The sequence below is a fragment of the Gouania willdenowi genome, chromosome 1 (assembly GCF_900634775.1).
Source record: "Gouania willdenowi chromosome 1, fGouWil2.1, whole genome shotgun sequence".
NCBI lineage: Eukaryota > Metazoa > Chordata > Actinopteri > Blenniiformes > Gobiesocidae > Gouania > Gouania willdenowi.
The window spans coordinates 44,114,076-44,127,120 of NC_041044.1; the positions used below are offsets into that span (position 1 = coordinate 44,114,076).

At 37.1% G+C, this 13,045-nt stretch overlaps 1 protein-coding gene across 3 annotated transcripts in view; it reads right to left on the minus strand.

The window, feature by feature from the left end:
* The window catches only part of sorcs3a (sortilin related VPS10 domain containing receptor 3a), a 109,229-nt gene that overhangs the window by 13,117 nt on the left and 83,067 nt on the right, over nt 1-13,045 (minus strand). For all 3 annotated transcript variants that reach the window (XR_003674392.1, XM_028451735.1, XM_028451727.1), the window contains exons 12-17: nt 12,672-12,763; nt 10,838-10,945; nt 9,881-9,998; nt 9,659-9,792; nt 4,651-4,764; nt 3,974-4,145 (exon numbers count right to left, since the gene is read on the minus strand). Coding sequence is in view for 2 of the 3 variants with exons in the window: in XM_028451735.1 (XP_028307536.1) it covers nt 3,974-4,145; nt 4,651-4,764; nt 9,659-9,792; nt 9,881-9,998; nt 10,838-10,945; nt 12,672-12,763 (738 nt within the window). In the remaining variant the exon portion in view is untranslated. The remainder of the gene's footprint in view (nt 1-3,973; nt 4,146-4,650; nt 4,765-9,658; nt 9,793-9,880; nt 9,999-10,837; nt 10,946-12,671; nt 12,764-13,045) is intronic.

Sequence of the window (13,045 nt, forward strand, 5' to 3'; positions counted from 1 at the left end):
TTTTTCAAATTTAAAATGATTTGTAATCGTTACAGAAAATAAATTTTTCTCCACGGATTTGAGAATTTGACTGATTTTTAGGCAAACTGCATAACATAGAAATAAAAAAATAATCAGTCATACATTTCGTAGAAAGCGACCGATACACCAGTGCGACTTATGTTAAAAGTTAAAAAAAAAAACAGTAAAAAAAAAGACAAACAGATCTGAAACCAAATTTAATAATGTGCTTCTCAAAAAACATTTATTTTATTCTGGAGATTGTTAGCGTTACAGAAAACATATTTTTCTCCACGGACTTAAAAATCTGAATCTGATTTTTAGGCATTTTGCGTCATAGGGAAGTTAAAAAGTAATGGAACGGTCACGAGCTGGAAAACGTGCAGATGTGAAAGTGATTTTATCTGAAGATAAAATCAAAGATTAGTCAGAATCTTCCTCATTGATCAGAGGGTGAAAAAAACACCAGGAACATGTTTATGTGCATTTACAGTGAAGCATGAAGATAATCGAACATCTCACAAGTGCTTCATCCCTCTGTTCTCTTTAGTGGGCCAGCTCTGCAGACTGGGGGGGGGACCACATCAAAGCATGGCTAAAGGGGGGGGATTCATTAGAAGTGAAGCAGTGGACGTCCAAAGACCCTGCAGAAAGAGACTCACTTCATCTCCTTTCACTTCCTGTCATCTTCATCATCATCATCATCATCACAGCTCTGAACAGCAGCCATAGCGTGGGGGGGGGGGCGCGGGGGGGCGCTCCACTTACACATTTTTACAGAAAAAAAGCTGCAGCATCCAGGATCCAACACATGCACGTGATGTCATGTTTTAGTTAAAGTAGGCTGAACATGTGGAGGAACTGATGTAGGGGGCGGGGCCACAAAACATGTGATTGTATCTGATCCGAGGGCCACATTATAAACATTCATATCAGCATTAGCATAATCTGAGCATTTACACTGGGGGTGGGGGGGGGTGGAGGGGGGGGGGTTTGGATGTTTGATCAGTGTTTAGTCATTTTAGTCATTGTGTTTTTTTTTAGTCACTTTCTATATTTAATTTGTTGCTTTCTGTATTTTGAAACATTTTTCTGTCATTTTGTGTAATTTTGTTAACAGTTTGTGTGTCTTTGTAGCTATTCTGTAATGTGCTGTAGTTTTCTGTGTTTTTGTAGTCATTTTGTGGTTTTTCTGTCAAAATCTGACTGCAGGGCGCGACAGTTCCAACTCTGCGGTTTGGTCGTAGACAATGAAGCAGAGAAGAAAAGCTCTCATACGAGATCTTCACCCTCCCTTAAACAGTGCGCAGACATGCTATGGTGGCTGAAGTTAGGGAGAAAAATGTACAAATTGACAACAAAAATGCAGAAAATGACAGATAAATACACAGAATTACAACAACAGAAAAAAAACCCAACAAAAACACACGTAATGAAATCACATATTTGTGGCCCCCGCTGTGAAAGAGTTAGAGTTAGAGTCAAATTCTGTCTGTGAAAGCATTTGTACAAAGAAAGAAAGAAAGAAAGAAAGAAAGACCAGACAGTTTTACTTTCTCATTTCCTAAAAATAAAGCTCTACAAACACATTTTAGTGATTTTAGGATAGATTAGAATAACTGATGCTATATATATATATATATAAGTATAGGTAATGATCAGTTGTCGTTATGTTTTTATATTTGCAAATCCGATTCTTAAAGAGTGAGTGTGTGTGTCACCCGTGTGTGTGTGCGTGTGCGCCCGTCGCACCGTGTTAGCGTTGGCACAACGTGAACGTCTCTGGCTGCCTGTGCGACTTCCTCTGGGAATCACATCTGGCTCCAGCTGCCATCAAATCCGCGGCTCAGCCTGTGAAGTCAGACTTCCTGTTGGCACGCCGCTGTAGCGCTGCGGGATTCGCCATTTGTAACGCTGTATTAGCATGTTAGCGCTGCCAAACACCAAACAAAAGCAGCCCATTGTCCTGCTGCTCTTCTGCTCTCGGCTACCTGAGTGTGTCACTGTGACGGAGCGTGGGAGACGTTCGGGGATTATTTTCCTTTCTTTGATAAGTGAGCTAGTGCTAGCGTAGCTATTGTTAGCGTCTGTAATGAGCTGGCACTGAGGAGCCGGTGTCACTCAGCGTCTGCTGCCATTCAGTGGAAACAGTGTCAGACACAGAGGGATCGCTAATCTGCATGAGACTGACACTGAGCCCAAGTTATAAATGTCACTCAGTGTGTGTGTGTGTGTGTGTGTGTGTGTGTGTGTGTGGTAAACACACCAAAGCAAAGCGACCGTTCAGATGTGACTCAGCAGAATGCTGAAGGCCTAGGGGGAGGGTCTACTCATACTCACATACTACTCATACTAAGTCGCACAAAATTACAAAAATACACAAAATGACTGAAAAATGAATAATTGTAAAGTTTTGTAAACACTTCAGTGGGCGTTATTAATCTAATGCATTTACATTCATATCATTAATAATAATATCTGTAGGTCAGGAGTTAAACAGTGTTTTCTTTATGTTTGTGGTTGGTTGGATGTGAACACTGGGGGCAGCTGTGTTTGCTCTGACACTGACTGTCTGTTTGTAGTTGGAAAATGTTCATGTTTTTAACAAGATATTTGATTTTAAAAAATCTGAGAGTTTCACATGAAAAATGTTGGATTGAAAAGATGTTTCTGTGTTTGATGGAAGCTTTTCTTAAAGCACGTCTTGGATCTGATTAAAGCATGTGTGTGTGTGTGTGTGTGTGTGTGTGTGTGTGTGTGTGTCTAAACGAGCAGCAGCAGCTTTTTCTTTCTTTCTCTGTCTCTGTTTTCAAACAGGACAGTGAGTCTTCACTCCGTTAAATATTTAATGCCATTTGCTTTCCAGGAGAAATGCAGCCAACACCAGATTCATGAATATAAATTAAAGGTTGGATTTCTCGCTCCACCTTCTTCCATCCCTACCAGATTCACCTGTGCTGATTTTCTGAACAGCAGGTCCTCAGAAAAAAAAAAAAAAAATATATATATATATATATAAACTAAAAACCAAACATGTCAGACACTTTCCTACTGACAATGTTAGTTTTGTGGATGTTAAGTCATGTCACACACTCCAGTGGCCACATGCAGCCTCCCAAAGTAAAAAGAAACACAAATTAACACAAAAAACACACGATATGACAGAAAAATACATGTAAGGACAAAACAATGACTGCAAAAACCCAAGAATACATCTAAACTACACAAAACTACTCCAAAAAAACATATGATGCACGAAAATAAACCCAGACACCCAAAATGACAGCTAAAATACGCAAAATGTCAGAAAAATAAATATAAGGATGAAAAATGAATCTAAAAACCCAAAACAACAATGAAAATACACAAAAAATGACTGAAAAATGTATCAAAGAAAAAACAAAAGCACAAAAGTAACCCCCAAAACGACAACTAAAATTCACAAAATCATGCAAAAAACACACAAAATGACTAAAACATATATCAAGGACAAAAAGGCACAAAAAATAACCCAAGAACCCCAAATAACAACTAAAATACACAAAATGAGTCCAAAAACACAAAAAAGCACATGACAAACATCTGAAAAAGTTATTAAAGGACAACAAAAAGACACAAAATAACCCCGAAAACCCCAAATGGACACAAAAATACAGAAAACGACTCCAAAAACACACAAGATGTCAGATAAATACATATAAGGACAACAAAAATGCACAAAAACAAACCCGAAAACCCAAAACAACAACTAAAATACACAAAATGACTAAAAGCACAATACATGACAGAAAAATACAGAAAAAGAGAAGAAAAATAACTCAAAAAACACACAAAAAAGAAAGAAAAAAACATACTGTATACAAAACAACAACAACAACAACAACAACAGGCCCTCTGCGCTGTGATAAAAGTTGCTGATAATTGCTCCAGGTTCGTTCGTTGGCTTTAACAGTGAATTTAAAGTCATTCCCACCTCGTCCAGATGAACCAGGAAAGAGACGTTGGTTGCCAGGTTGGCGGTGAGTTTTCCATCCTTGGTGGTGAGTGTGAGTCCTTTGGGAGCCCTGTGAGGACACAGCTGCTTCCTGGCCGTGTACGTCTCCTTCACGCCTTTAGTGCAGTTGTTCAGCACCACCTTACGGTACCTACACAAACACTCTTTAATCCTCTGCTAAATACTTTAGTCTGATTTCATTTCAGTTATGACAAAAAAGAAACCAAACTATACAATTCAAAAATGTATGAACTCAAAAATATCATTTTAACCAGTAAAAATAAATTATTACCCAATTTTTTCAAAAATAAGCCTTAATATGACAATAAAAGTCATTATAATGAAATTATGTGATTATCATATGATTTCTCACCGACAACTTCTTAATAATTAATTATTATGACATTATTTAGCCCAAAATGTTCCATTTGCTCTTCATACAACAATCCTTTTAAATATGAGCTTTATTAACAGTTAAATAGCACGGGGGCCGCCATCTTGAAAGGCCCGGCAAAGCATCATGGGTTGATGACATCATCCACATGCCTCTAGAAACCCCTTTGATTTCTGTTTTAGTGGAACATTCAGCCATGATTTTACAGTCAACACCTCGTTACCAATCAGACATGTGACTTATCGTTAATACGTGTCCTCACCCTGTGCTGTTCAGGTAGTTCTGTCCATGGCTGCAGACCCTCCACAGGCTGGACGGGTTGAACCAGAAGGCGGGTCGACAGTTCCCGTCACCACGCCGTTCATATCCGTAATCGCTGCAGGAAACACACACACACACACACACACACAGGACGATTCTGATCAATATCACACATTCACCATCTTATCTCTGTCCTTATGACGTCTGAGCTGCAGCGTCTCCATTATTACATATCGACTCAGCGCTGGTGATTGTGTCACTGAGCAGCACTGATCACATGCTCACACATCACAGTGATTGATCAGCAGATTATCAATAACCTGAGATCACTCTGACCATGACGAGTTTATTACAGGACGTCAGCATTGATGGGAAAGAGTCTAAAACTGGTTGATTTTGTGCATTTATGTTGAAGATTTGTGTTTTGTTATCATCAAAATGACAGAAAAATACACAAAACGACTGAAAAATACATGAAAGGACAACAAAAAGGTGCAAAAATAACTGGAAAAACCCCAAAACAACAACTAAAATACACAAAAATGATTTCAAAAATGCACAAAATGTCAGACAAATAAATATAAGGATGAAAGAATGAATCTAAAAACCCAAAACAATAACTAAAATACACAAAATGACAAAAAACAAACCAAAAACAGACGTAATGACATACAGAGTAATACACAAAAGGACAAGAAAAATGACTACAAAAACACGCAAAATGTCAGAAAAAGGCTTTCATTTTATGTATTTCTGTTGACAATTTGCATGTTTTGTCATCATAATGTGTTATTATGGTCATTTGATGTATTTGACTGTCATTTGGGGAGATTTTGTTGTCAATTTGTGTTATTGTTAAAGTCCTTCCATGTGTTTTTGTTGTTATTCATGTGAATTACTGTCATCACTTTGCTAATTTTTCTGAGTTTTTGTCATTGATTTGTGCATTTTTGGAGTCATTTCCTGTATTTCTGTATCGGTAAGATCAAGTAGAAACTCTCTGATGCATCTGTCAATAGGACTCAACCTCCCATAATGCAATGCAATGCACCAAAGTTCACATTGGAGATCAAAATAGACTTTTGAACTGAAATCTCAATGTTTTACATCCTTTGCTCGACCATGTGATCTTTGATTTATTCAGGCCTACACTTTGTCTTTATGTCGTGCAAAATAATTATTCTGAGCAGCTTTTCGTAAAAACAAAAGACGGAAAAACAGCGATGGTCTCAGGAGCGTTGGGCTTCGTCTGCAGGCATCCTGCTCCGTCTGAAACAGCTGATTAGCTTCCATTCTGTTGATGTTCACGCTGAAAGACTTTAAGTCCCACTAAATTAAAAGATTCCCTTCTTTTTCTCTACAGGCGTGTTTTTTTAAAATCCACATTTTAGCATTTTAAGCATGCATCAAACTGTTCCCAACAGAGCGGTGAGAATCAGGCCTGAGTGGGAGAAAAAGAAACAAACCCAGCGCTCGTTCAATAGGAACCAATTAGTCTGAACGTCTACAAACACTGTTTACACAGCCGCGCTGCATTTCTCTTCTTCTTCTCTGTCATTACAAGATTAGAAAATACACCCGTTCAGGATTTGCATACAAATCCAAACTGTTTACACCTACGCACACACAGAGTCTCAACAGAATAACAAGTCCAGCACGCACACATGTACACACAAATACACACACGGCAGGGACGGGACTGCACGACAACCAGCATTAAACCAGCAAAACTTATCAGATTATTGGAAAACACAGCAAACACTGGAAATTACTCACACACACACGGACAGAATTAGCAATGGATTCCACTTCATCAGCTACGATAATGTTAGCGCTGCTCACACAGCAAACACTTTTCACATTTTTCTCTCACAACTTTTACAAAAGTCACCTTAAAAACACAGAAGAAAGCCTCTCAGCTCTGTGATAACATGCTGAAACACAAATTAACACACTAAACAGTGAAGAAACCCACAAAACAATGACAAAATACATACTAACATGCAAAAAACAAGCACAAAAACACACAAAATGACAGAAAAAATGACACAAGTAAATGCCTAAAGGATACAAACCAAAGGCAAAAACACAAAACAACGTAAAAACACAAAAGAATGCAAAAAAAAAAAAAACTCCAACAAAAACATGTAAGATGAAAACAAAATAACACAAATAAATGCTGAAAGGACACAGAACTAAGGCAAAAATACACAAAACGACAAAATACACACAAAGAATGAAACAAAATATGCAAAATGACACAAATAAATGCTGAAAGAACACAAAACAACAAAATACACAGAAAATGCAAAAAGCCCCAACAAAACATTCAAAATGACTAAACGTTACACAAATAAATGCTGAAATGTCACAAAACTAAGGTAAAACCCACTAAAAACACAGACAATCCAAAAACCTTCACAAAAACATGTAAAAATAAAAAAATGATAAAAATGTGAGGCTTTAGGAATAGGACAGAGAGACTATTAGTGGTCATAATGTTCTGGTGGATCATTGTTTTCATTATATCAACTGAACAATTAGCCTCTAAATTTCAATTTCGATGTGCTTTAAATGTTTGACATTTGTGGGATTATCTCGAGTGTATCTCAGAAAAATTTCTGCGTTTGTTTGGAATAAACAGTCAAATATTGTCTGCATAGCAACAACATTTCTTATTAGTTTAGTTTTGGAGCAGATGTAACTTCTGTGGTTGAGTCAGTGGTCCTAATGTTATGGCTGATGCTCTAACAGCAGTGTGTGTGTGTGTGTGTGTGTGTGTGTGGTAAAACCAGGGGAAAGGATGATGGATGAGACACTGTGGGAAACACTTCCTAATGTAAATGTGACAGAGTGAGCAATGCTGCCATTGCATTTCAAGCTCAGTGAATAGAAAAGGAAGAAAAACTAAATGTAAAGTCACAAAAAACGACGCCTTTGAGGTGAGAAAAGAAGAAAACACTAGTTTGGTGTTTAAGGAAAACTGTACAGAATGATTATCATATGCTTACAAAATAAAAGCAAACAAACACAGCATTATCCCCCCAAAACACACACATTAACAAAATAATAACACTACAAAAATGCCAAAAACCACAAGAAAACAGAAAATAATGACAACAACATAAGGCCAATAAAGGCAATAAATACATTTAAAAACATTTAAATTAAAAACCCAAAATAACATAACGGCCAAAAAAAACCTAACAACTAAACACAAATAAATGCTGAAAGGACACAAAACAACAAAACACACTCAAAAAAAGGAGAAAACAACAACAAAAAAAATGACACAAATAAATGCCAAAAGAGTACAAAACACATAAAATACCCACACAACATGAAAAAGCTCCGACAAAACCTTACAGGCCTGCACTATGAAGCTGGATAATTATATCCTGGATTTATTTACGTTAGCTTCACCAAACCAAACATTGTCTATCAGACAGAAGCTGTCCTATGAAACTAGATTACAACTCACTAAGCGTGTTAATTTCAGCCTGGCTGTGTGCACGCTCTAGTGGCAGTAGAGGAGATTACAGCGTCAGACCAATCACAACCACAGAAACTGGAGAGAAACTTATCAATGAATGATTCTTTAAATATATGAAGAATTAAAATCCATAATTCAGCCCAAAAAAACATTGTTGCTGCAGTAAAAGCAGAAAGTAATTAATGCAGGAATTGATGAGAGTTGATGATTAAATTAGTGAGATTATAAACGGTGAATAGACAGACACTGATCACTTTGACTTTGATCTTGTCTGTGTCTCTGATGCTGCGTTCATACAGATCAGTCTACATTATAAGGTAGAATATATTTATACAGGGCTGAGAGACTCTCAGCGTCACCACAGAATAAATCCCGACCAGGTTAGTCGTTCAGCCTAAGTTACCATGGTGATTTAGCTCCGCAAGACGTTCAGTTCAGTTTATTAGCCATTTGCAGTATGAAAACCACATTGGAAAAAATGTGCAAGGACCTCAAAGTGCACTGTCAATATTTAAAAAAAATGTCATGATAAAAATACTATATGTAAAATACTGCACAATAAAGTGTCACATAAACCACAAAAATACTATCTGGTCAAATTCTGTACATAAAAGTCCATACAAATGAAAGTGCCTTGTTAGAGGTCATCACAGAACTGTTGGAATGGTGAGCAGTAGAACATTTGATAGAGCGATACCTTTTCCCTGAAGGAAGCATTTCAAAATGGCCCTGGCAGGATGGCCTGAGGCGTCGTTCCACTATTTGTAAAGCTCGGTTTAAGAGTCTGGCTTTATGTGTGGCCTCCAGGAGCGCCAAAGTACAGCCAATGGTCCTGCTGGCTGAACCAACCACGTTAGCCAGCTCCGACGTCCAGAACACACTGATTAAATCCCAGAAGTTAGCGCGATAAGAGCTAATCTAGCTTTGTAGTATACGCCCTAAAAATGACAAAAAGCTACACAAATAAATGACAAAAGGACACAAAACTCTCTTTCTTATTATGAAGTTTACATATTGATAAGCGCATTGAGAATGACTTTGTTGTAAATTGCGTTATACAAATAAAGTTGAATTTAATTGAATTGAAAACAAAGGCAAAACTAAATACACACAAGAATGTAAATAACTATCAAAAATGAAAACAAAACAACACAAGTAAATGCTGAAAGGACAAAAAAAACACACAAAATGACACAAAATGAGGAAAAAATGCACAAAATAACCAAAAAAAAATGCAGACAAAAAATGCATAACGTGACAAAATGCACAAATTGACACCAAAACCCATAAAACAACAAAAGATTGCGATTAAAGGAAACATTTAGTAAATACATGTTCTGTAACAACACGCTGATGTTTGTGTCACAATCAGATGATAAAACAATAAAGAGATCAAACAATAGGCGCTCCGTGGGAATAAAACCCTGTTCCTTTGACAAGCACATGCTCTGCTCTTCATGTAGTTGTGGCTGTGCTGACAGAGGAGATGATGAACTATGAATCGTTCCATTCTCACCATTCAAAGTCGTGAGCTCTGCAGATGCAGGACTCAGCTGAGAGGATCCTGGAGTAATCTTTTCCCAGCATGCAGTAGTTCCCAGGCCTACGTTTCATGTAGATCTGTTTCTGTCCCATCACGCACGGCTCCCCCTGCACCAACCAAACCAAAGCAAAGCAAGGCAGGATGTTCATCACGTGCTCTAAACGTGCACGTGGACGCTCACTGGGGGACTCTCACCTGGTTGTGCAGGTGCCAGGTTTGGTAATCCTCCTCCGTGCACCTCCCACTGAACACAGACTTATAGTCGATCTTAAAAAGCTGCCACTCAGAGCGATGGCTGAAGTGTCCGAAGAAACTAAAAGAGAGAAATCTGTGTCTTTTTTATGCAAACAAACCAAATATGGATTTGAAATAAATAAATAAAAATATTTACAAATTTAAAAAAGATTTGAATTTAAAAAAACAAATATTTACAAACAAAACAAACGGATTAATTATTAGAAAAAAGATTTGCAACATTGTTAAAACTGGAACTTCAATAAATTCACTTACTTTTGGATTAATTTATTATAAAACAAACTAATATAGACAAACAAAAGATGAATATTACTTTTAATAATGTGCTTTTTCTTGTAAAATAATAGAATAATGAAACTTTTTCAAAGAACAATAACTACCATTGCTGACACTGTTTGTATTATATTTATATTATATACAGACTTATTTATCAAAACATTTTTTTTAAATTATTTTAAAATATATTATTATGTTATGTTTATATTATATATAGGTTTATTTATCATACATTATTCTTATTGTTATTCTTATTATTATTATTTATTCTATTTTATTTTAAATTATTACCGTTTTTTTATCTTAAATTCAATATTATGTTGTATTTACATTATACAGTATATAGAACATAAAAAAGGTCTATGCAAATACAAAATAGAGATTTTTTTACAATAAAAAATACTATTTTTTAAAGTTTATACTATTTAACAACAAACTAGGTGTCTATACTAAAGACTTAATAAATAAAATCTTAACATACAGTATTATAATTACATTTTCTGTGGCTAAAATAGTTTGTAAAAGATCTGCTGTTTTTTACAAAACTTTAAAATAATGTGTTAAAGATCAGTGTGTCGTGTTTATTATCAGATGTTCTCTCTATTATGAACCATAACTCACGTCAGGATGTGATTTTCTGCTCCTGCTTCCACGACGACGCCGTCCACGAACAGCGGCACTGAGGAGAAGCTGTGCTGAGTCCACTGTCTGCCTTCATCAAAGCTGATCCTGAGGAACAAGGGAGAACATCCCACTACATTACAGGATCTATGGTAGACACAGTCAAGCCCCGCCCCCTCAGTGACAACGCCCAATTATGTTTGATATTTACCAACATTAATGTTATATTTGTTTATTATATGAAATGTAGTCTTAATAAACATTGTTTGTGCACTAATAAGAACATTTATTCAACTTTAAAGATTGAAGTCATTGTTTTTTAAACACAACTGTGACTAGCTGAATTTCCATTATTTTTGGAAATATGCAAAATCTAAATATCTCAATAAAAACTGGTAATGGAAAAAAAAAAAAAAAACACTCAAATATTGGTAACTTGTCTTTACTCCATCATGAGGTGGTTTCTCAGATGTTTACATATTGAAATCGTTTGCATACAACTAGCGTACAACTAGCATACAACTAGCGTACAACTAGCATACAACTAGCGTACAACTAGCGTACAACTAGCGCAGTTTGCGGAGCGGCGAGTGGTCAAAATTTTCATTATAGTTTTCCCAATTCTTAATATGATGTACATAATATACAAATATTTTAAGTGCTAAAAAACACAGTGACAAGGAAATAAATAAATAAAAAATAAAAAACAGGGATATAAAATGCAAAGATCAACAAAATAAAAAAGTTTTGAAGGACGCAGCGTGATGACATTTGACCCTCCCGCTTCCCGTAGCAGCTCAGAGTTTTGTTTACAACATGGCGGACACTGCGGGCGCTCCATAGACCCATGCACTGAGAACACAAGCGGCTTAAACAGCAAACACTGCGATCAGTACGCGTTTGTCAGGATAGAAAGCGCTAGAATTAACAGTGATGTTCCAATCTACTAAAAACCTTTTTTTAGCCACTTTCTACTGTCTTCCAAACTAACAGAGAAACTATTTTTGCACAAAATGACCCTTTAGATGTAGTGTGGGGGCGTGGCCAGACTTTCCACTCTCTTCCTCTCTTCGCACTTTGTGTGTACATTAAATTTTGTTTACAATGACATTTACAGTGATTTTAAGTTAAAACAAAAACAAACACACACAGCTGTCCAAACATAATACTTCAAAATGTAATTAAACACCTCTAAACACCTAAAAGCAAAAAAGGGGTGGGATTTATTTTCATTTTTTAAGAGACGCTGGATCCAACTGAAGCTCTGGTTACAGACATTTAGTCGTAGTTGTTTAGTCATCGCACAGGTTGTCCACCAGTAGCTCCTTCACGTATCTACTCATCTATTCTAGTCTATAAATAATGATATATATAATATAATTATGAAATGAAGTCAAACTCTTTCCACGTAATAAACACCACGCTTGGACTGTGAAGACCCGTTTCTTTTCTCTCCTCCAGGTTTCATCCTCACTTCCTCCACCATCGCTCTTAAATTGGTCAGGAGACTAAAACCGCGGCGCGCCACACTCCACTGCTCCCGAAACTAATTTCCAAATTGTTGCAGAAGCGAGTGGAGAGCAGATCTGCTCTCAGTCGGATTAGTCTGCAGTCAGGCAGCGCGTGGGCACCCGCCTTGGCAGCGTGTTAATGAAAGCACTATGAGCAGCCGCACGCTGTTAATGATAAGTGCTTTGCAGGAAACTCTCAAATGAGATTGCTCAGGACTTTAACTCTGCAGTCGAAGTGCAGCAGTAAATGGATCAAATATCAGAGAACAGATACAACACCTGCTGCTTTAACGCACCAGAAAAACAGTTACACACAGTCGTACCACAAGTGTTTGGTGGGAACCGACGGTTGGCGGACTGCGACGAGGGCGCCGCCGCTGTCCAGAAACCACACGTTGTGTTCCTCCTCAAAGATCTGAAACACAGGAACAAAGAACAACTACTGATGTTCTCTCCGACACACACGACTATCTGAGGCGTGTGATCATACAACAGCACAGCCACCTGATAGAAATGTGTGAGCGATCACGGTACCATGATCAGGTTCATTGATCCAGATAACGGAACATTTCACGACATCCCACGTACTTCGGTCTCAAAAAACTCTGAACTTTTCACCAATTGTTGTATTGATTATTCAATAAGCACACTGTGAATTTGTAGTTTGATCAGATGAATGTTTTTAGAGATATGGACA